Below are 25,436 nucleotides of genomic sequence, written 5' to 3'. Positions count from 1 at the left end.
TTTTGCTTAGAAATGCACTAATTTCTAACGGATCGGGTGATTTGAGCCATGCCTCAATTGTGACGTCCACGCTATAAAGTATAAAACCTTTCTTTGTCCAGCTTGAATGCCCGCATAGTATGTGTACATTGACTGTAGTTTAAAACTCTAAAGTTGAAGTCATCAATAAAGGCAGATCTATTGCAAATTTAAAAGTTTTGCAACAGACGACTGGACAAAAAAAATAAAACGCAACTTTCAAAGAGATTGGTAAAAAAGGACTGGATGTGTGGCTGTCATAAGCGTAGCCAGGCGGGGCTTGGCCACCCAAAAATTTATAAATATTGTACTCTTAATAATAATTTGTTTTGTAGCTTTTATGAGCAGTAGCCTACCACAACGATCACAGGCATGCTACATCTTTAATTGTCATGCACTGTTACGTCATAAACAATGTAGACATTATTACGTTTGGTATATTAATGTAGTTTTACTAATTTGTAGTCATTTTGTTTTTGCTCTCTGAATGTTTTTTGATATTTGCGCTAAAAGTCAGTCAGTTGCTGTTTGAAACGGTTTGCTAGCATATTTATTTGTGTTCGATGCGCAGTTCATACAATGGCAAAGCTAAACAAAAAAAGTTCAAAGTTTTTATTTTTTATTAGTACGATACCGTTTTTGTGGTTGTTAAAGAAAAACATAACTCGAAAAAAATTGTGCCTCGCCATCTAGGAACCTCACCGCACGTCACTGCAGTGTTGCTAAGCAGTTCCAGGCGGCACACAACCGTGAGTTGGCCCAGGACGTGTGTCAGTGTGAAAATTGTCAAAGGTATAATACTAAGCCCGTTTATATGCACCTTTCGCGGGCAGATTAGATTAAGGTTCAATCCAGATTGAAAAGTAATTTCCATCGTCGTAATTACATTGCGCGAAATTCAAGCCAGCTTGAGTGTACAAACTGCACTGATAAGCATTATTACGTAATATTCCAGTAAACCTCTGACGCACAACCGATTTTTCGGCTTAGGCTGCCCCTTGCAGTAGAAATCTATTGTTGCTTGTTCGTTTTTGGCACACAGAATATAAGTGCAGGAAAGTTAGGCTTATGTGTGCTAACCAACGCTATACAAGGCAGAGTGGACAAAAGAAGGTGATAAGATGTACCAAGCACGACTAATGAAAACTGTATTTGTACAGGCGAGGTAGAAGCTCTATGTCTATCCGATCCTTTGCATCATTTGTGCATCGGAAACATTCAGGGCGCTAGAGGAGCGAAAGACCCCGATCAATTGTGGGAAGAAGCGAATGCTGTCCAAACGCGTTTTTAATAGAGACCTAAGAAAGATAAAGAAAACCGCTAGTGGTGCCAAAATGTGATGAATGGCCTGTGACGGACAAGGTCAAGTTCGAAAGGGCACAGAGAGAAGACACGTCAATTGTTAAACTAAAGGAGGCAGCGGACGTAGTGGTTGAGAGGGAACAAGCAACCAAATTTGTAGAAGAAGACGGACTGCTATACGAATATTTCAATATCCGAAACACAGCAGAGGAGAATGGATGAAACAACTTGTGCTAAGTATAATCTGAAAGAAAGCGTTATTAAGGTTGCTCATGATTCCATTATGACCGGGCATATGGGTGGCGCAGTGTTTTTAATAAGGTGTTTCCGAAACGGTCCCCCAAATTTCTCCAGCGGTTTCCCAAATTTTGGACTTGCAGCTTTTTGGTATTTAAATGAAACACTTGCGGTCTCTTAAAACTACTTAGCGGTCACCCAAACCAAACCTTAAAAAAACCCTGTGGGTGGGTATTAAAATAACACTCGATAGTATCTGGAGGAACTTAAAGTGATTTTGTCGATAGTGCTACACTTGTCACAGTAGGCGGAAAAAGGCAGTGTGATGAGGGTCTCTTCACATCCGGCAAGTTGCTGTGGATCTCATTGGCCCTATACATCCTCCCAGTGAATAGGGCACAGATACATACTTATATTGGTGGATTACGCGAAGCGATACACGGAGGCGAAAGCGCTGAGAAATATAAACGGCTGAAACCGTGGCAGAGGCACTGGTCGACATGTATAGTCGATTGAGAATTCCTGACGAAGTGTTGAGCGACTTAGGGCCTCAATTTGTTTCGGAGTGTATGCAAGAAGTGAACCGTCTTCTAATGATTAAGCATATGACGACAGGTCCCTATCAGCCTATGTGTAACGAGTTGTAGAAAAATTTAACGGGACTTTAAAGAAAATGCTCAAAAGGCTGTGTTGTGACCAGCCAAAACAATAGAACAGATTTATTGTTGCTTGCTTTGTTGCTTGCATATCGCGAAGTTCCTCAAGAATCAACGGGATTTTCACCAATTTAACTACTTTACGGGAGGACGGTTCGCGGTTCAATGACCGTACTAAAGGAAATGTGGACTTACCCAGACACGGATACGAAAGGGAGGTCAAGCTAGCAGTATGTTATTGATCTATAAAAAAAGATTGAGACGACTCTATCACTGGCCAAAGAAGAGCTTAAGAGAGAGATGCAAGAGGTATTGTAACAAAAAGGATAAGCCACGACGGATGGAAGTAGGCGATAAAGCTCTGCTGCTGCTGAACAAGTTGCTTATCCAGTGGAATGGCCATTCACAGTTGTTGAGAAACGAGGACAGTGTGATTATGTTCTGAATGTGAAACGAAAAAAATCGTGTTTTCCATGCGAACATTGTTAAAAAGTATGTCTTTAATATGCCTAGCACCGGCAACCAAGATATATCACTGGTCCACCAGGGTTGTACGGCTGTGAGTGAAGATAACAAAACCATGATGACGTCACGTCACTATAGTCTATCCAGTTTGGCGAAGAGTTGACGGCGAAACAGAAGGGGAGGCGTTAGCGGCTGCAAATGCTTATGTGGACATTTTTAGCGATTAACCGGGAAATGTTGGTTTTCTCGAACATCGCGATTATTAGTATTATTTGTAAGTGTAATATGTATTATTTATGAAGGTTAAAAATATTATACCGGTACATTATTATCCATTGCCCCCAGTGGCGTATCCAGGTGGGCGAGAGTTCTTACCCCCCATTTTGTAAGCAGATGTACAAGAAAATCCCATTCCGAGCTACATTTACGTGGATGGGTTAGAATTTTATGCAACCCTACCATGGGCAGCAGTATACTGTGGGAAAGCTGGACACAAACAAGTAAAATGTCCGAAAAGGCTGAACGACTTTCCAAAACTTCTAAACTAGGCTACAGACGGACAGCGAAAAGCGCCGTTAGTTGCCAGCTCACAGCAAATTAGAACGCCTCTCTCGTCTGGTTCGTCTGCTTTGACGCAAAAGCAACCTGCAGATCAGACTTGCGCTGATAAGCACTTGGACAACGGACAAGGCGCTCCAATGAGCACTGATAAGAACTTACACCTGAAGGCTTGCGAAGGAAAAGACGACTCCCAACAAGATCAAGAAACGAAGATGTATCTAACAAGACAACGTTTCCAACAACAAACTTCAAAAAGTTTCCGAACGAGCCCTCCAGCTTTGCCAGATAGCAAATCTCAGAGTCTCTGCGAAGACACCATATCTTTGACTTTCTCCAAATGTAAAACGGAAATCGCAATGGCTCCGAATTCCTTTCACTGTTACAAGTTCAAGAGTGATTTTAATATATTAAAGGCCTGTTGCGAAGTTGCTATGTACCTGGTCCAGGCCAAGCAAAGGGGATTCTGCTGTCCAAAATGCCACTCCAGCATGCGGTGGATGCCATGTTGCCAGGAAGTGGACGGAAACGTTTTGGAATGCATCCAGTGTGAAAGGTACTCTATTGCTTGTGTATACAAAATCCTTAATCCGGTTCCAAAGCCCACTACTAAAACTGCACAGCAAATTGAACTTAGGTGTCCAAATAGATATACACGTGGTTTTGAATACGAATGGGATATTGACTTAGGAGTAGAGCGGGTGTAAACTCTCTTAGATGCAAGTGTGTTTTATTTGTTTAATTTACTTATGCCTATTAACATTGTTTCTTTTAATGTTGCCGGTATTCGCGATGGTACCAAACGTAAATCGACCTTTAATTTTATTAGAGATAAAAGTGTCATATTACGTTGCTGCAGGAGACAGATTGTTCCCCCGCGGACGAAAAGTTATGGCGAATGGAATGGGGCGGAGAAGTCATGGGCACACGGAACTAAATGTAGTAGAGGTATGTATGGCTATTTTGTTTTCCAAGCGCTTAACTTATTCAGTAACGGAGTTAGTCGCTGGTGGGGATAGAAAGATCTCACTAACTAATATTTATGTGCCAAACTCTGACAGTCCAACATTCTTTGATAGCGTATTTTCCAAACTAATGAAGTCATGCAGCCCTGAAATTATGATAGGTGGCGACTTTAACGTTATACTAAATGAAAATTAGGTAAGAGTACAGGTCCACAGCACGCACACCGCAACTCGCGCTCTACTATAAGAGCACATATGAACACGCTAGCCTTGCAAGACGCGTTTCGTGTCTTGCATCGAACATCCCCAAAATATTCCACGATTCAAATTAATTCAAAGGTAGCAACACATATAGATTTCTTTCTGGTTTCCCAATCATTTATGTGTGATGTCTTCACCACTGACATTGTCCAGGGAATCATGTCAGACCACAAAATTTTGACAATTTCTATTAAATTAAAGTCTGCACAGAACTGGTTTATTGAACTTAATAACTTATTAGGGGATAAAAAGTACCTCACTGTAATTCGTAATACAATTGAGGATTACAACATAACCAACCCAAAAGGTCATGTCAACCCGCATGTTAGGTGGGACGCTCTAAAAGCAGTTGTACATGGGGTGTCAATTAAATCCCCGGGGCTGGATGGGTTTCCGGCAGGGTTTAATCAATCATTTTGGCCCGAGATTATGGTTACATCCCTCGACTCCTGGTCGCATACCGAAAAAACGGGTCGTTTCAGTCCAACGCAATCCCAGGGCGTAGTAACTTTGATTCCTAAACTTAAAAAAGACCATTTGTTTACAAACAACTACAGACCAATCACCCTGCTTAATACCGACTATAAAATCGTATCACAGGTAATTAACAATCTCATTAAGGCAAACTTACAACAACTTGTAAGTCACGATCAAAACGGCTTTATCACGGGTAGGTTTATCGGAGATAATCTCAGACTTTTATTTGATATTGTGGATCTAACTGACTCTTGCGAGATCCCGGGAGCCGTGCTTTCCCTAGACATATATAAGGTGTTTGACATTGTAGAGTGGGACTTTATATATGAAGCTATTTAAAGCTTTGGTTTTGGAAACAACATTTTACACTGGCTGCGGTGCTGCTACAACAGACATGGGCAAACTACGGCCCGCGGGCCAACTACGGCCCGCGGGCCAAATCCGGCCCGCTGGGTTGCATAATCTGGCCCGTCTGACAATTGGCTTAAACCAATTCCTTACTATTTTTTGATTACCGTATCCATTAACCCCACAGAAAAAACATTTATTGTTCATTTGGTTTATTGTTAATTTGGTTCATTGTTACGTCACAGTTCAATTGTTGAAACTTTGTTTAATAACAAATTAATCTGCTGAGCTAGCCTACTTGAAGATTTAAAGAACAGCTCGTTTAGTAAAGATTTGAAGCTTTGTGAGTATCACATTAATGAAGTTATGCTAACGTGTCGTAACAGTTTCAGTGTGAAAGCTAAATAAGATTTGTTTTTAAACTTGTTGATAACGAGCTAAATTATCACTGTATGATGTTCAATGAGTGCATTAAAGAAGCGAAAAGTGGATAGTGAGCGCAGAACATTCAAAAAGGAATGGACAGCAAAATATTTTTTTACAGAAGTCGGATCAACCGCGGTATGTCTTATATGCCAAAATAAAGTTGCTGTTTTAAAAGAATACAACATCCGCCGCCATTTTGACACCAACCACGCATACTTAGTGGCCAGTCAACTCAACAACGAGAAACTACTGCGCAAAGATTAACAACAAATTTTCGGATTCAACAAAATACTCTTTTCCAGCAAAGAGCCATTCATCAGTCAATCACCAAGGCAAGCTAGCCGTTCTCTGATGGAGAGTTTATTAAGCAGTGCATGGTAGAGACAGCAGATCTCTTGTGTCCAGATGCAAAAGGCAAATACGAACAAATTAGTTTATCACGAAGAACAGTAACTCGCCGTGTAGAACAAATTGATGAGCACTTAGCCAGAGAGTTAAAAGGAAAAGCAGATTCATTTATATTTTATTCCTTGGCATTGGACGAAAGTAATGACGTTAAGGACACCGCCCAGCTTTTGGTTTTTGTCAGAGGGATTAATACCAATTTTGAGATAATAGAAGAACTCTTAGCCATGGAATCGCTAAAATGGAAAACACGAGGAGAGGACCTTTTTATTAAAGTGTCTGATGTGATTGACAGGCTGAAGCTACCTTGGAGCAAACTTGCAAATGTCATCACAGATGGATCACCAAATCTGACGGGAAAAATATTGGACTGCTGAAAAGACTTAAAGATAAGATGGAAGAGCAAAGCCCTGGGATGGATATAACTTTTTTACACTGCATCATCCACCAAGAGGCACTATGTAAGTCTGTATTGCAGCTTAATCATGTAGTGAAGGCAGTGGTGCAACTGATCTATTACATAAAAGGGAGAGGACTTCACCATCGACAATTTATAAAGTTTCTTGAGGAAATAGATTCTGACCATCAAGACTTGCTTTACCATTCTCATGTTCGCTGGTTAAGTCTAGGGAAAGCATGTAAACGTGTCTGGGAACTAAAGGATGCCATTAGCTCATTTTTTAATTTAATCGGAAAAACTGATGACTTTCCTGAGCTAGAAGACATAAATTGGCTTTGTGATTTTGCTTTTGCTGTGGACATATTAACACATATGAATGAGTTGAACACAAGACTGCAAGGAAAATATCTCTTCGCCCACCAAATGTACACAAATTTTGAGGCTTTCAAATCTCAATTAACTTTATTCTCAGAACAGATTTTCAACAATTCTTTTGTGCATTTCCCTACTCTAGCGACGATGAAAGAAGCAATACAGCAAAATTACTGGATAATCTGCACCAAGAATTCTGCCGTAGATTTCTTGATTTTGAAAAACTCAAAATACCATTTCAAATCGTCTCATCTCCCCTGTCTCAAGTTGCTACGACTGCACCACCAGAGTTACAACTGTAACTGATCGATTTTCAGAGTGACTCCCTTTTAAAAGACAAATTCGAAGCCCTGAAACTGAATGACTTCTACGCTTCGTTAAGTGATGCCAGGTTCCCCAAAATTTGAAAAATGGCGTAGAGAATGTTGGTTTTGTTTGGCTCAACATACATTTGCGAACAGACTTTCAGCCTGATGAATTTCAACAAATCTAAGTATAGATCTCAGTTGTCTGATTCACACCTAAAATCTGTTCTGACAATCGCCACAACCAAATTAACCCCAAATTTCGATACTTTGGGAAAAAATATTGCTTAGGACTTTGTTCAGACTGCCGTGTTTTGTTTATCATGTCATTTAATTTCAGAAATATGTTAAATAGTGTAACTAATGTTTCTAATAAACTGTAGCTTAACACTATTGTCTTTTCATTTAGTCACATGGCCCGCTTGTCAAAAATAAAAAACAATTTGGCCCGTGGTTCAAAATGCTTGCCCACCCCTGTGCTACAACAACCCATCATGTAAACTCACAAACAATAACTTTCTATCCCGGGCATTCGTAATCGAACGTGATGTGAGGCAAGGCGACCCACTCTCCCCTACCCTTTTTGTACTGTGCATAGAGTGCCTGCTGGCCTCAGCACTACGCGCTGATGATTTTGTTGGTATTGAGCTTTTTAATAACGAGTTTAAGTATCTCTACTTGCAGATGACACCTTGTTTTTCTTAAGGGTGATCAGGTCGATTTCGACAGAGTATTTAATTTTCTCGACGAATTCGGCCTAATGTCAGGTTGTAAAATTAACATGAATAAATCACTTGTGTTTTACGTCGGCCCCGTCGACAGATTAGGATGAAGAGTCCCTTTTCAGATAAAGGGTTGGCTTGGCCTGCAAAATCATTTAGGTAATTCCGCATAAAAGTTCCAATCATGTCACGAGATGATCTTTTAAAACTAAATTTCGGTAACTTCTTAAGCAATATAGGTACAATACTCAATGTATGGTCGTCACAAGGGCTCACCCTTCTAGGACGAATATGTATTCTTGAAAGCTTGGTTATCCCATCACTAATTTATAAGATCAGCGTCATCCCGATCAACCTTTCCAAAAACTTAAAAATCCTGCGCAAACTTAAAACAAAACTGTTTATTTGCGGCTCTAAATGGGATAGGATAAAACGAACAAAATTATGCGCTACAATCTTTACAATCTAAGGAACGGCAGATCGTTGTGGATTAACGACCAGGTTCGATACCGTAAACAAACCTTTTTTATAAAGACTATGATTAATGCTGGCATATTGGATTACGCGCATCTTATCATGTCCTACGATAACCTCGTCCAATATTACAGTTTTCCACCAACAATAAGGATTATTTAGAACACCTAAAACTAAATTCGGCTATCCCTGGAGAATGGGACTTGAATGAACCTAATAACATATCAATGATTGACAACAAGTTGCAGACTTGTACCAAATTTCTCTTAAAACTTGGTACAGTTAAACAAATTATTCACATAATAAAAATGCTGGCTCGACCCCCCAGTCAAACAGCAAACCAAGTGGGAAAAGATCTTACAAGTTTTACCAAACCATCCGGTGCGGCGAACTTTACCTAATTAACTACGACTGTACTGTGGAAAACAAACTTTTGAGATAAAATTAAACCTTAGAGCTATCGTGCCAATGACGCCCTGTGCACATTTTGAATTAAAGACTCAGATAAATGTGTTTTCTGCTGAGATGCGTTAGAAACTGTTGTATTCGTGATTTTATTTTTGTACCAAAGTTGTAACTTTCTGGGAAGAAGTAACTGCCTGGATCTCGGCGAAAATTTTGATTGATTTACGCCCTAATCCTGTTCATATGTTGTTTGGTATTGTGGGAGATCAATCTGAAACTGTTTTGAAGTGTTTGTTGTTGTGTGCGCGTTTTGTTATTTACCGTTGCAAGTACGCCGAATCAGTGCCGAATATATATATGTTCCTCAGTATGGTCAAATCGGTTCGGAAATCAGAACATCTTATCGCCAATAAGAATTATAAAATTAATGACTTTCTCTGCAAGTGGACCGGGCTATTTTAAAGCTCACTACAATTAAGTTACCCCGAATCCGCAACTGTATTTTAATGACCCCCACTTAGTTTGTCGCTTTCTGACATGTGTTTTATCTCACCTCTTTTTTTTCCTTTCGCACTCGCTTTGTTTTGTCGTTATATTTTCGCAACTTTAATCTAATAAAACTCGGTGAAAAAAAAAAGAAAAAAAAACTTTGTATCATTAATTTTATAAAAATAAACTATGTTAATATCCGTACATTTGTTTTTATGTAAGTGTAACAAAATACCACACTTTTTATTAAATTAAATCAAATCAAATACAAAAGGTCGTTTTAATCAATCGTTGTCTCGTTAATTTTGCAAAAGAGGTACTCCCCCACCCCCCCTGGAACTTCAAAATGCGATTATTTTTATTATTTATAAGCGTAATATTTAAGTAAAATTGTAAGTAAAGGCGTGGCAAAACGAACCCCATAAGGCAGAGCTGGGCAAAATACGACCGCGGGTCGAATCTGGCCCGCCAAGCAATTCAATATGGCCCGTGGTTCATTTTTCTTAAAATACAAGCTGGGACGACTTTCTACATGATTGGTTGTAACATACTATATTCACTATTTCCAAGGACGGGTCTATGTCCCGCCAACACCATTTTCAAGTGTTTTTTGGCGTCGTTACAGACAAAAGTCGCCCTCTGCACTGTGACAGTCTTTGAAACGAAAGTTTGTTAAACTTAGCCTAATATTTTTTAATCGATTTTTTGATTGACAGTATAAGGTCTAAAAATATAACCAAAAATCAAGATACGGCCATTTCCAAAAGTCCTAAATTCATCGGAGTTAGTCCTACATTCACCGGAAATAAGTTATTCGGATGAATTGTGGCCTTATTCTGTCAGATTTAGGTCTTATTCCGACGATTTTGATATTATGCTGCACTGGATATTACTGCATATTTGGCTGTGTTATGTCGTTGGTCCTAATACTATGGTTTTATAGATTATTCGGAATTAGTCCTATATTCATCGGAATACGACCTAAACACATCGAAATAAGTTATTCCGATGAATTTTTGCCTTAATCTGTCAGATTTAGGTCTTATTCCGGCGATTTTGATCTTATGCTGCACTGGATATTACTGCATATTTGGCTGTGTTATGTCGTTGGTCACTTTTCGCTTTTCGCTTTTTTTTTTTTTAAATGTTATGAACGCCCCTATGTGGCGTCCCCCCCCCCCCAATTACGAGAAAACTCACAACGCACCCCTGTAATTATTTAAAGCTCACACGGGGGCGAAGATAATAGGTGCAAGTTTTTTCCCTGTAGCTGCATTTTCGTTCTTGCGCGCGAATAATGGTGTCATATATATGCACATTGCACAATAACTTACTGTAATTAGGTTGCACGCCTTCCACGTAAGAAATGCAATCAGCTTGCCTTTGGGGCTAATTAGTTGGCATATAAAGCTGCTATTTTTCGGTGCATGGTGCAGTCGACACCAGCACCGATCCAGGTCTTGATGCTGCCTTTTCAACTAGATGAGCGATTCTTTACCGCTCCGCCGTGGAAGGCTACCAAGTGCGTAGCGCAAAATGGGAAAAAGTATTAAAAAATGTTCGATATATTTTTTTTTAACATTTATTTTCTATTTTCGGCAATGTAATAAAAACTTGCAAAAAATTAAAAACAAATACCGGTATACCAATAAAAATCGCGCTCGCTTCGCTCGCCAGGTGACCCTTGATTTGAAACAGTTGACAAACACTGAGCTAGATTAACTTTAAATGTTATCGCGTTCCCTCAAAGTAATTATATGGGCCAAAAATTTATTTTCGGGACTTTTCGTTTTGAACATGTTAGCTGGCCAGAAGGTAATAACATGGCCGAACGCATTATCTAGGTAAATTCTATTTATCTTATATATGTTTCGATCATTCCCAAAATATTACGCAATATATGAACCCCTTTCGCACCAAAGCTATAAGTTAAGTGGGGAAATTTTCGGCCCATATCTGTTTTTGCTTGCAGAAACAAGTTAAGGAAAAAAATAAAATTTCAAATATACAATACCAAATATAACATGGTAAAATTAAAAATTAAGTAATAAAAATATTAAAAATTAAAATTAAAAAAAAAAAATTTTTAAATTAAAAATTAAAAAAAAAAAACACCAAGCCCTGAAAATATACCCCCCGACATAATATACAACAACCGCACCCCCGTCTAGTTTTATTATACTTTTCATTCGCTTTGCGTCAACACTTTACTTCCTCTGTAAATGTAATTAAACACGTGTAAAAAATATCCGAGGCCTACCTGATTCACAGTTGTTTTAACATTTTAATAACAGAATTCTTAGTTATCATGTTGTGCGGGCCGCAGAGTCCTTTTTTAGTATGGTTTTGGCCCGCGACTAAAAAAAGGTTGCCGACCCCTGGTGTAAACACTTGGATCAATTCTAACAAATTATCGGTTCTTAGCATTTAATACACAAACAATGGGTAATTCTATGTAGGGATGATTATGTGGAAAATGGACTTAGTGCGGCAAATCTGGAAATAATAAAAAATCAATGGTAATTTCTTTCGGACAGCTAAATACCGAAGGATCTATCGGACTTAAACCTTATATGACGTGTGTAAACTAATGAATTTATGTCGCGACGTGCTTAATATATGAAAACTAGTAAGTTGGTCAAACAAAAATTAAATTTTCCAGATTGACGGCACACAGAAAACATTTGAGAAATTAATATTTCAGGAAATATTGATAAAATAGCCCTCCTGCGACTTATTACGATAAACATCAAACTATGGTAGCCTACTTAAAAGTTTCCTATAAACGAGTTATACTTATACATAAATGATATGCTGTTTCTCCTTTAAAGAACTGGCCTCTTTTTTCCTATTTCTTTCTTTGGCGACTCGTTAGCGGCGTACTTGCTCTAGGGCAGGTGTGAGCAATTATTTTTAACCGCGGGCCGCATGAGAAACTTAAAGTGTTGTGGCGGGCCGGGTCAAATATGATCTTAAATATAACAATATCACGTCATGCTCCGTCGCTATAAAACAAATAAGCTAACGAACTTATTATTATGTTAGCAGTTGTGCGCAAATGTGAAATTTAAGTCGAATTTAAAGAAGGCCACAAGACGTCGCGCGTAGCGCGAAAAAAATGCGACTTTTTGGTTTAAAACGCAAAATTTAATTTACTACGGTACAATGGCCATATTGCAAAGACGGTATAAATAAGAAGAAACACATAACATGGCATTAACTAAATTAGGTTGACAAAATGTAAACCGGTATATTGTTAGAGTTTAGAAAACAGTCGGTATTTCGTTTATATTGTAAAAACGGAATACTTTCGACCAGAGCGCAAATCTTCTAAAACCATGAATAAAAAGGATTCATGGTATCCGGCAATCTACTCGTCGTTGTAGCTAAACGCAATAGCTGATAAACGCTCGTTGTCCGACGGCGCAGTTCTGCACCGGATGACTCCGACGCGTCACAGCTTATCGCATACTTCAGCGAAGTCTAGAATTATTAATTTTAATCTACGTTTTTTCAATTTTTTACTTCTCAGTATATTAGATGGCTAACGCACTCTCGTTTTAATTATTAACCCTGATGAGGTCAGCTGGTATCTGCTGCCGAAACGTCGGTTTATACTTCGTTTACACCAGAAGAACGATTTCTATCTATTGATATGTTGCCTGGTGGAGCTAACTCTATAACAATCAAGGGTTTGTGTATTAAAACCGTTAGCGTTAAATAATGAACCACTGAAAGTTAGAGACTATATTACTGTACCTGTAACGCATAAATGGACACACCAGCTTATTTCATTACTGTATAATCATAATATGAACCATTTTCATCCGCATTACGTTTGTGAACTGCATTTCATCTTTTTTCATTTACACAAGTGCGTACCATCCCACGGATTTAAATGCACTGGTTTAGTATTTGGTTTGGTTTTAAAATTTGTATTTTATAAATGTATTTTTTTTGTTTTTACAGTCTTTAGCAGAACTAAAATGTCGTTTATCGTAACTGCATTATTTTGTGTTTTAAATAAAGTTCTTTTGATAATTTCTACCTCTGTGGTTATTTTCGGATTCTGGCAGCAAGTTATAAACAGATGCTACTGCAAAATAACAGTACAGCAGGACAGGTACTTTTCGCAAGCGTGGTAAAACAAGATATAGGTTCTTATTATTACGTCACAATGCGCTAAGTTGTTTACTTTCACGTAATTATATTGTTTTCATTAAAATATTACTATTGGAATTTTATTACTATAATTTGACACTAATAAAGTGGTTCAAAACCATTTTTAAATAGATATACTCTTTTTCGTACAACATATTTAAAGATATATTTGCAGGTGTTGTTTTATAGTGAGGAAGTTGAGTTTCAAATAGCGGTTAAGGGGTCCATGGGGAAAAAGGTTAATAAAACAAGTTGTCAAATATATTTCAATGTTATCTGATTTATTTTTTTTTAACATTTGAGAAGATCAGTTTAACTCATATTTATATATTAGGTCTATTGGGCAGAATCACTAGTCATTTTTATATTTGCTCTGAAAACGACAGCAGCAACACTCGTCTTGTAGTAGTTAACTTCTGTTGGTACTCGTTTTGTGCCAGCTGTAATAGTTATAATCATTGTCGTTGCTCACGGACGGTCTTTAAATAATTGATGCGCGCCTTACTCCATGCATTGTGAGTTGTGACGCTAGTAATTGTAAGGTGAAATAGAGGTAGGCTATGCGCGTTATAGCATTCGATTCTATAAACAGGAAACAAGGCCAGTAAATTTTAGCGGTACCGGTATCTTAATTTCAGTTTTAATATGTTTAGTTTTTTTTCATATGATAAAATATATAATAAGTCGAACAATAATGTTTAGCAAATTATTCTCTGGATTCCTCAATGATAACATTTATACTAAACATCAGAATGCCATGCGCGTGGATGTAATCGGTCGAGTAGAAGAAAATTAACAAAGCGAGATCTTGCGTTATATCGATTCATATCGACTGGCCTTCTGTGCAGCTCGTGGCGAAAGAACAACGACGACCGTGGAAATCTATTTATGGATTACGCGTATTCCTATTTCTCAAAGCTACGAGCGTGAGCAAGGGCAAAAACGCGTTTTTATCCAAACTCGCTAAGTTATAGTCATATTTGCAAGGTTTATGTTAGTAATATGTTAATAGGCATGCTTTAAGTTAGATTATCTATCGTAGCGTTAGCAACACTTTATACTTATTATAGTCATTAGACGCTTTTCAGTATTTAACACATCGAATTAAGCTAGATCAGGGATTCCTAAACTATAGGGCCTGAGGACTAATTGGGCTCCGTAAATATTTTTTAGGGCGTCCGTGAAAGTCTTAAACCAAACCGATTGCAGGGAATTTCAATAAAGCGAAGCAAGTAAACCTATTCCAATAAGCTTCACAAGGTATTTTTGCTACTTAATTTGTAAAAAATATGTCACAATGGTTTACAAAATGTACAAAAATAGTTAAAAAAATTAAAACACTGTAGTGAGATTTTTGAAATCGTCGTTCAGTTTAATATTTTATTAAACTTAGTTACAACATTTTAACTTTAATACATCTTCATTAGACAATATAAAGCCTATACGAAGCCGACAGGATTACCCGCACAGGCCAGGTTTATCGCATTATGTTCAGAACTTCGTATTTGCTTCAGATAGTTATGTATTTTTGATGGGCAAATGTGTATTCAACAGTATTTGCTTTGTCTTTTTTCGGTGGTAATTTGCAATTATCCCATATCCTATTTCTATATTATGACAGGTAGCCTATTTGTTATTTTTTTGGCAATTCTTTTTACGCTGGATTTCAACCAAACTGTTTGCTACAACAATTTTCTAAATTACCAACGTTTGTTTGGAATGTCTTTTTGATATGTCCAAAATTCAACTTTCAAAAAGTTTTGCATAACGCCCTCCAAAAAAACTGATTTGCGTTCCACCAGTTGTCAATGAAACAATAAAAATAATATTCTAACAAAGCAAAGCCACTAATGCGCTACTTCATACAGCAATGCGTTGTTTAAATCAATCTATTCCTATTAGGTCAAAATTTTGTCAAAAAAGAATTTAGGTTTTAATTTGTCAATAGATTATTATTTTTTTAGTTCAAAAAATGGTCGCTTTAGTCATTAAATAGTGGCGTTTTCTATTTAATCTGTTTATTGTGTAGGTCCTCGAATCATTAAAACAATTTTAAGGTGTCCGCAACAATCATTTAAAAATTTTAGGACCATTTAGAATTGACGTTGGTTTCAGAATGGTTTATGTCCGTGTGGAAAATCATACCTGATTACTAACAAGTGCTTTTGTGGGCATAGTTTAGAAGGTTTTTGTTCGAGATCGTTTAACTTCTATATCGATTTTCGTTTGATGTTGCGCATATTGTCAACGTTGTATTGTATTTGTAACTGTAACATATTTGTGACTGTAAAGGGAAATGTATTTTTGGCTGTAAACTATTCGTTTAAATTATTTATGAAACGTTAGTTTTTTATGCAGTCATTTAGGGGTTGCGTCTCATACCAGGTTTTAATGTATGGTAACGAAGAAAAGTGTATGTGTAAATATCGAAGGAAGCCAAGTGTTTTTTTTCATCATGTTGCTTTAAATCAGTGGTTCTCAAACTTTTTTGAGCGCAACCCAAATCTGAGTTTTATGAGCATCTCACGACCCAAGCCTCAAACATCAAAAAATGTACTTTTTCTGATATGCATGAAATAAAAAAAGACACGACAACCTGATATAGTAGTCTACACAGTTATATGAAACAATATTTGATTACAGACAAATGATTGATTTATTTTAGTGTGTTTGGTGAAACTGAATTTTTTCCTTTATAATATAACCGTGGCTTGTTGTGGTGACTAAAAGCTTAGCAGCTACTGTAGTTGGGTATGGCTATACTGTAGCTGGCTGCCATCAAAACGTTCATAAAACCACTTATGATGCAATAATCCAGATTACAGATTTGAAGCCACGTGAAAAGCTTATCATGCAATAACTCAGTTATGATTGAATTGAAAATACTTAAAAATGAAATGAAAAAACTTCGTTTGCGCAGGATTGAATCACCATAGAGCGACCAATTTTTGACCCTGCGCGACCAATGTTTGGGTCGCTACCCATACTTTGAGAACCACTGCTTTAATAAATGTAATGAGAAAGTATAATTGCTCATGACAAAGTGTTGAAACTCCCGATTAAGATAAAGTCACAAACGGGTAGAAATCTGGCCTAATCAATTAGTTTACTACAACAGTCTACAAATTTTAAATATTTCTGTACAGTTTGTATCATGAAACAGTTGGTACTAAACGAAACATACACAATGGCAGTACAGAGTACACAGACCACAACAAGAGAAACGATTTTTCGTATGTTACCTCTTACTAGGCTTGCCATACGTCCCGGTTTAGCCGGGACAGTCCCGGTTTTAAGGCCTTGTCCCGGTGTCCCGCCCGGTTAACCAGTTTGTCCCGGATTTTTCTATTTTAAATTTACAAAAAAATTTACAAAAATGTGAGGTTGCTGGGGCTAGTTTCTTTTTTTGTGTGTGGTAAGTAAAAAAATTTAAAATTGCAAACCGGTCACCGTTAAGCAATTTTTATTTTCAAGGATGTTTTTCACGTATGACACCGTTTGGTGCCGGTACTATTTGCTTGAATATTACGCAAGTCTAAACAATTGCTGTTACAACTTAAAGTTTAACGTTTGTCAGTAATTCTGGATGGATAAATGTCGCGCTTTTCAGCATTACAAATCAAATTAAAATCATAACGTACTGATTGCCTTAATAGAAACAAGTTTTAATGATTCCATATTAAGAGTTATATTTCTAAAAACTTCTTGATGTCTGTTACCGCACAAATTTTTTTTTTTTTTTTGCAAAATTTAGGTAGAGTTGGCAAAATTTTGCATTTAATGCGGCGGTTTCAATAGTAACCAATTCTCAGTTTCAAATGAGATTTACTTATGCTGGGCGTAATATGGTAGGCTACAGGGATTACGTATCTGCTTAAAAGTTTTATGTTTGTGAGTGGTTCCAAAATTGCTTTTTTGCTACATATTTTGTTGCATTGTTTAAAAAAAACTGTGAAAAGAAAGTAATTTAATCTAACAAGACGAAGAATTGAATTTGTTTCTTTAAAAATTGCTTTTTGGTTACATACTTTGTTGCTTTGTATAAAAAACTTTATAGCAATTACCTGCGTGGAAGTAAAATCAAATTAGGTATATTGCCTTAATTAAAATTAATTAGCCTACTTTTAGGTTTAAGCACTTCTTGAAGTATGTTACCGCATAAATTTTAGGTAGAGTTCGCAAAACATTTACTGAATATCATGCAATGCGAAAAATGGCTGCTACAACAAGGTTTTCCTTTAGTGAGTGGTTCCCAATTGATATATGTCATGGTTTTCGTTACGTAAAACATGTTTGACGTGCTTAGCCGTTGGGTATTTAGCCGTTTCATTTTAAATGCTTATTTACACGTTATTTGCAATTTTGTTTCAACAAAATGTAAAATTTCAGTTTGCGAATTCAATAATTAGATTTTTCACAGTCACGCAGATACATGCGATACTTTATAACACGCCATCCGATATAATGCTGCTTCCACACAGGCTAAAGAATGTGATTCCATTTGTGGGGAAGCATTTAGTTATCCATTTCCAGCACAATAAGCAAACAAAATAGTCAAGGGACGACCAACATATATGATGTATAACAATTAACGATTAGAGAAATTAAAATGTTTTATTTAGAAAAAATTAAAATGTTTACGATTTTACACACTATTTAGCACTCAAGCCAGGAACCGCCCCATTTTATTCACAATACAAAACATTACTTTCGGTAACAATTTAAATTACTAGACAAACCACCCTGAAAAATAGGGCCCTAAAAATACCCCCTAACAAAATATAAAACAACCACAATCCCGTTAAGTTTATTAGTTGTATTAAATTATTTTGTATTAGGTCTACATTAAGTTTATTTACAGATTTCAATATGCGTCCCGGATTTACGTTTCTGAAAAATGGCAAGCCTACCTCTTACTGACGTTAATATAATCATGCGAGTGAAATTAAAAGAAAATAATAGGCTCAAAAAAATATATAATATAAACTGCAAATCTGACATTATTATCTGGTAAATAGAGCCGCAAAAGTATTTTAAAGCGCATTTGCTTAAACGTAAGTTTTCTCCGAAACTGTATATATACAAAGGGCAAGTTTGCATCAGTGTCTATCGCCGTGTGGAAACATTTATAGTGCCTATTTGTGCCTGCTTTATGGTCTCATTGGTGAGACGTCGTTGTTTTTTGGTTAACAATTAATTGAAAATTTATGTACCCTTCGCATAATCGTTTTTAGTTCACAATAAAATGTTATGTGGTAATTAAGCGGCTAATCTGTAAAGCAAGGTGCAAACATCTCACAACATGCTTCAATGCCATTGTGTTGTAAATCAAACGCACTGGCCTCCCAAAAAGGAACGCATAAATATTTTTAGAGATAACGTTACAAAGTTACGTCATAACACTAGTCTAAAACAAATAACCTTCTTATTACCTTGGGTTATTTGATGCAGTACACAATACGTAACTAAATATTAATTTCAATACAATCAAGGAGTTCCCGGGTCGCCTGGTGAAAATGGACATGGTCCTGTGAAACAAGAACATTTTTTTAATGTTTTAACCTAAACGCCTGTTCAATTGTTAGGCAAGTGTTGCGCATTACTGCTAATCTTTATTTTGTATTCTTTGCGGCGCAATGTTAGATTGCTAAACACAGAGGTTCTCAAGCTGTGTGTCGCGGCACCCCAGTGAGTCCTTTTATTTTACGAAGGTACCATACGTTGATTCCGTTTCGTATCTAGACGTGCGTCGTTTAAAAAAGTTAGCTATGGTCTTGCGATACACCCTGCAATGGGAACTTCACTTTGTTTTCTATTCCAAACAGTAACAAAACGTCCATTAAATAAGAATATTAGGTTGTGTGGTGTATTTCTTTTTCTGTTTACATTTGTATGGCTTTTGTTCTACGTTTGCGTCGTGAGCAAAATACCATTTTTTTACTTTAATCGTTGAATCTTTGAAGTTTGTTTATTACTACGGTACTAGGTAGTCACTACCTCTGTCGCCAACTACTCCACAAATAATAATTTGGGCTGCAGCCAAAAAAACAATGACTTCAAAGATTTGCTAATGTAAGTCCAGTATAACCAATTTTTTGGCGCTTTGCTTACGGCTGCTTCGTATCGAATGTATCATTCGATACGTAAGGTTTGGTATAACTACTGTTTTGTGACGTAACGTTGAGATGCAACGTTTTAGGGTAATTTGATGATATCAACTTTATTTTTATATTTTTCAGACTAATTTGTAAAGTGAACTTTGTCGCAAGTTATGAGCACAGCCTACTTAAACTCTAAACAAATGTATAATTCGCACCTGAAGTAAAATACTTCCTCGATGATTTACGGAATGGCCAACTGTATTGTCTTGAAGTATGCTAACCTAAGATGTTAACATAATGTGACAAAAATACAAAACATCAATTCACACGTGCCCAATGGAAGCTATACGTTTTGTTAAACCCATAATACACTCAAATGAGAAATAGCTGTAAAATTGGAACTCAGATTGCACTGTCGGACAACAATATGTTGTCTTATTATAACAAGGCCACCTTTATCCCATGCTCAAGTTAGTTTTTTAGACGAAAATACCCGGCGTTGGTCATTTTAAATAGAGTATTTCGCAGATTAATTCTGACTTGGGAAAGACTACTGGCGTTGTTCAGGCGACGTAAATTAATCACCACTGCGATAAGCGCAATAATGCGAAAATAACCTTAATTTGGCCTGACCAAACAAAAGCTTTCTTTTCAGATTTCGGCTCAGCAGATCAGTTTAGTGTGGTAATTTCCAAAATAGGGTTGGATTGCAAGCGCTCTTTCCCATCTCCTGGATCGAACGAAGGTCTCGCGACATTTTACTAGTCTTAGTGTATATATTTTGCGTGACAATTCTAGTAGCGCTCAAAGTAAGACGGCTCTGTTGTATATAATTTAGGGTTCTAATGGAAATAATTAAAAAACTTACCAAATATGGGCCGCTATTAAAATATATTGAGGCTTCGCGACCCAACGCGATCCACTATTTTCGGACCCCAGTTCTATAAGCATATCCTAAGACCACGTGTTTAATGTGTAATTCACGCAACTTTTTTTCTCTCAAACATAGTTTGTATTTTAGCTGACTTGGAATACTGCTCGGCGCAAATGCTGCGCTTATCGTGGCATAATAACACTCGGAAAAAATATCTTTTTTATGTATATCAGGTGGCGGGAGACGTGCTTGTAATTTAGCGTAGTCCCGTACATTGAATGAAACTGCGCTGCTAATGGTCAAAACACGATTCTACCAAACTCAATTACACATATTTCACCGTCTTGGGCACGTGCTGTTCGCTTGGCGTCTTATAGGGTCGCTTTTGTTGTACGTTAATTTACTGTGTCTGAGAATTTTTATGAAGTCATTACAATCATAATTTTATGACGTTATACCCGTCACTCTTTTATGACGTTATTATTCATTAACGTTAGACGGAAAATAGGGGAATCTCCAGTAAATCTTGTTCTCCTTTTAGATTATCGGGATACGCCCCTGGACTACTGCATCGGAATATTTTAAACTTGCATATTTTTTATGATAGCATGTTTTTGTAATTAATCAAGCTTCTTTGGTTAAAATTTTACCTGATAGGGCTTTCAAGATGATCGCCTGCCAAGCTTTGGTATTTATGACAATACCCTTATTTTACCCGCAGCCTTCATCAAGTTATCTCAGTTTTAAGTCGTGAGTAATACAACTAAACCTATCTTGTTTTATTTATTGCTGTAACTCGTGCGTTGGTTACAGTAACGGTGTTTCCAAACATTTTAGAACGTGTGCAACTGCTTGTTTTCCATGCAATAAATCTATAATAATTAATATACGATCGAGAATACTTTTTTTATTATGCTTGCCACTGTTTTAATAATGAAGAATCTGTAGAACATAGTTTTTGTTTGCTTATTTTATTATAGTTAAGTGTAGCTGTGAACTATTTGCTAAAGGAAAACTAAGAAAAGCATTCAAACAAACTATTAAGTCAACGCACAATATTTGGGTTATTAAAATAACAATGCTTAACCCGCACCTTAACCCAAATAATGTGCGGTGTTGTACAGTGGTAGACCGAAAAATCACTTTATAAAAAATTACTGACTTACTATATCCACTGTTTTTTAACATAATAAACAAAAATAAAAAATTACTAAATATAGGAATACAAATCTCATAATAACGTATTTATGAAAAAATATTATGAATGTAATGTTTAATTATTTAGCGCTGGGTTTGGTTAACATTCGCTAAATTATTTAAATAAATCGTCTGTTTTCCCAAAAGGGATTGATTTGAACACTTTTAAACTTTCTATTCTTGTATTTGATTTACAGTAACGAAGATCTCGCGAAGTCATTTGGCCTACGATTAAACTCAAAAATGCAGATGTTCACAGGATATGAAGCTTTGATAAGTGTTAGTAACATAAATGTTATTTTTGAAACTCGTACTTAAAAAACACTATAAATATACTGATACACACTACAACCATATGCCGCGAATGTCATAAAAAAATTGTATATGTAACATACTTAATAACTAGAACGATTATTTTTTGCATTGGTCAAATATTTTTTGACTCGAACAGACATCTGTATGTCATATATCAAATGGTTTTTAATTTGAACAAAAAACGTACTGTAAACACGACACTAGGAAGCAACTTGCTTAACCCGCTTAACAAGGGGCTAACTACCTCTTACGAGCGTGCTAGACCTGTTCCCTTCAACGTTGATTCGCCTGTAACACAACAATATCAGCGGCATCACCTCCAAAATGTATATGAAAATACAGTAGGACAATTTTTAGATACTGAATTCAGTCGAAATAATAAATTGTTTGGTGATTAAATGCGCACAAGCCGCAAAAATCACGACTGATTACATTTTCGTATCTTCTAATTTTCTGTTTTACTTAAGTGGTTCAAAGTCTTGCAAATTGTACTCCTTTACGATAGCGGATCAGAGGTTATTTTTGTAGTTTTTTGCTTAACTTTTTTTTTAAAAATGCAGCCAAGAATAATTTATAAAATGCAGTTCGGAACCCCCCCTTTTTTTCGTAAGTGTTATTTACGTTTAATGTTTGTTTTGGTCAGGGTTAACTCACGCGGAGCAGCAACGTTTTTAATGTAATTAAGTCACGCGTCTTTGACTAATGCAATACCAAAATCAAACGCAAAACACCGTTTTTCGTCTAATGTTTGGTCGACCGTATACGCAGGACATTTTTTTCTTTTTCGCCTTTCGTTAATCGTCCAGGTTGTCTGATTAGAAAGGGTATATTCGAAATGACAATGCTAAGCCGAACCTTCTTTTTTTCTCGCTAGGCGCAGCTAAAATTTCTCCCTTTTTGCTGTCTGCGCTAATATCCGATGTTGGTGTAACAACGGCATATTTTAACTGAAACAGATTCTCTTAAAATATGGTCTAACTGTGACTGTTCAAAATCGCCTTTTTAGGTATTGATAGTAACCGAAAAATTATGCTTTATAAGCATGTGCTAAGACCACGTGTTTAGTGTGTAATTGACACAAATTGATTTTCTCTTAACTGCAGCTTGTATTTTAGCGAACTTGGCACAATGCTGGGCGCAGATGTTACGCTAATCGTGGCATAATAACATCCACGAAAAATGACCTTTGTTTAGTATTGCAGGTGGCGCAAGGGTTGCTTGTAATTTAGCGTAGTCCCGTACATGGAACTTCGGAAACTGCGCTGCTGATAGTTTTACCGTCTTGGATTTAGTTTTTTCTTTTCGCCGTAAGCTAACGTTTACACACGAAGCGGTTTCAACGCACGTGCTCGCTTTGCGTCTATAAGGTTTGCTTTTGCTGGACGTTGATTGGCTGTGTCTGTTTATTTTTATTATGACGTTATTATAATCACTATTTTATGAAATCATTATTTACTAACGTCAGACGGAAAATAGGGAACATTACCTGAAATTTTAATTTTCCAGGATACGCCCCTCTCCCACTCGAATATCATCTAAAAAAACAACCCTCTAGAAATAGTTTCTATATATTTAGTCCCTTAAGTCCAAAACCCCTGACAAATAAATGAGACATTTTATGCTTATTTAATTTTGGAGTATTTACCCCTTCGCCTCAAAATACTGGACATAATATTTATCCCCTGTTTGCCTTCAAAAAAATCCGTATTAAATGTATCAAAAAAAAAAAAATCAAAATTAAAAGTTCAAAAAAATCCGTATTAAAAGTATAACTAACCCCAAACTCCTTGTACCTCCCAAAGATTATGTCGTTTATGTTTTCGTATATAGATTTTTTTGAATTAATTTGCCCTGAAAACGTCCTGATCATTTGGATGTTTACACTTTAAAGCGACACCTGTCGGGCATCAGCCGTTTTGTAATAGATGTTTGATAGCCCTAGTTTGAACGGCATCATAAAAGCGCCGCTTTTTAAGTCTGGATTGGTTGCCCCTGTCTTGGGTTAGGGAAAGATAACAGGTGGGGCTAGGCAATTGGTTTACGGTTAAATTAATAGGATTGTTACTAATGAAGTTATGGGTGGGATTTGTGATTACACAAAATGTTGTATAAGCATTGTTTTGGCCATTTGAGCCTTATTATTACGACGGTTAATGTCTTATTCCGATTGAGATGTAATTACGACTACTATAGGCCATATAGTTTTATTTTTGTTTTATTCCGACGTTAATATTGCTTTATTTTTTTGGTCGTATGGCTATATACAATTATACATATACATTGTTATCATAACTCGGCAAACGAAGAATGAAGATAACATAACTAAATGAATGTTAAATGAAGATTTTCACTCCTTGGTTGAAGCGTCCTTATTTTGGATCACGCTCCATAAAAGCACGTTTCAGTTTTCGCACCTTATGGTAACCTTGTCTATAGCAAACTGCTAAATCTAACAAAGACAGGTGAGCGATATATTGCTATGTCAAGCTGGGGGGGATATTTGTTGCTGAAATAACGTTAGGATTTAAAGTTTAATGCCGTTACTAACTTAGTAAAAATACCACGAAAACAGTAAGTACCTTACAATGCCGAGGTAACGCCATAGACTAGAGCAGTGCTTCTCAACCTTTCATGCCTCGTGGCCCCCTTCGGTTTTAATTCTTGTAGCCCCCTTGATTATTAAAAAATAGCTAGAATTGTACTCAACATGTTTTCACTTATTTTATTTCACCACGTTAATAAAATTCAAAGTAAGGTAACGTCGTTTCCTGGTCGAACCGAATTCCTTTGGCAGAAATAACATTGGCATCATCATTCTTTCTTCGGGAATGCTTTTTATCACAATGATTTTTAAGTTTGAGGGTAGTAATGACGCATTTGGCATCACTACCAAGCAGTGCAGACACTTCGCGCAATGGTCGTCTCGTCTAACTTTTGTGAAGCCAAAAGAGACGTAACTCTCGAACCATTTGCGAATTTTCGACATTTGATAACACAATACGTTGTTTAAGCTTTGTGTAAAAACGTATTTTCAATAGTAAGCTTCTCTGAAAGTATGTGCAATTCAACTATTCCTCGCTCTGCTAAGCTTGCTTTGACTACTTAACGCAATTAATTTTACCAGAAAATTTAATCAATGGAACAACAACAATCATTTTGTAAAAAAAAGGTTCAACTTGCTTGTATTAGTTTTGCTATCATTCCAACTTGCAGTTTACAAACTAATAAAATACTGGTTAAACGTTCCAAAGAAAAATGAGTAAACTAGAAAAACACAAATGTTGATTGTATGTATGTGACTTAACAATGATTGGCAATTAGACGAGCAGATAAAGAATTGCAAGCTTGACGTCGACTGTTGCAAAACTTCTCACAAATAGCAAGTAGTAACGAAAATGCGTTACAATAGGTTTGAATTTAACTAAAAAAATTAAAAATAGTTACACGGCTTTTGCAATAACACGACCCTGCTAAAGAGTTATGCTCTCGTGGCCTCCCAATGA

At 36.6% G+C, this 25,436-nt stretch overlaps 1 protein-coding gene across 1 annotated transcript in view; it reads left to right on the top strand.

Annotated features, from left to right (window-relative positions):
- Positions 1 to 21,049: 21,049 nt before the first annotated feature.
- Positions 21,050 to 25,436, top strand: part of LOC146148625 (voltage-dependent calcium channel subunit alpha-2/delta-3-like) — a 101,334-nt gene continuing 96,947 nt past the window's right edge. The window contains exons 1-2 of the mRNA XM_083388080.1: positions 21,050 to 21,171; positions 21,816 to 21,897. Coding sequence (XP_083244206.1) covers positions 21,089 to 21,171; positions 21,816 to 21,897 — 165 coding nt within the window. The 5' untranslated portion in view covers positions 21,050 to 21,088. The remainder of the gene's footprint in view (positions 21,172 to 21,815; positions 21,898 to 25,436) is intronic.

The sequence above is a fragment of the Ascidiella aspersa genome, chromosome 4 (genome assembly GCF_963924565.1).
Source record: "Ascidiella aspersa chromosome 4, kaAscAspe10.2, whole genome shotgun sequence".
Lineage (NCBI taxonomy): Eukaryota > Metazoa > Chordata > Ascidiacea > Phlebobranchia > Ascidiidae > Ascidiella > Ascidiella aspersa.
This window is presented reverse-complemented; position numbering and strand designations above follow the sequence as displayed.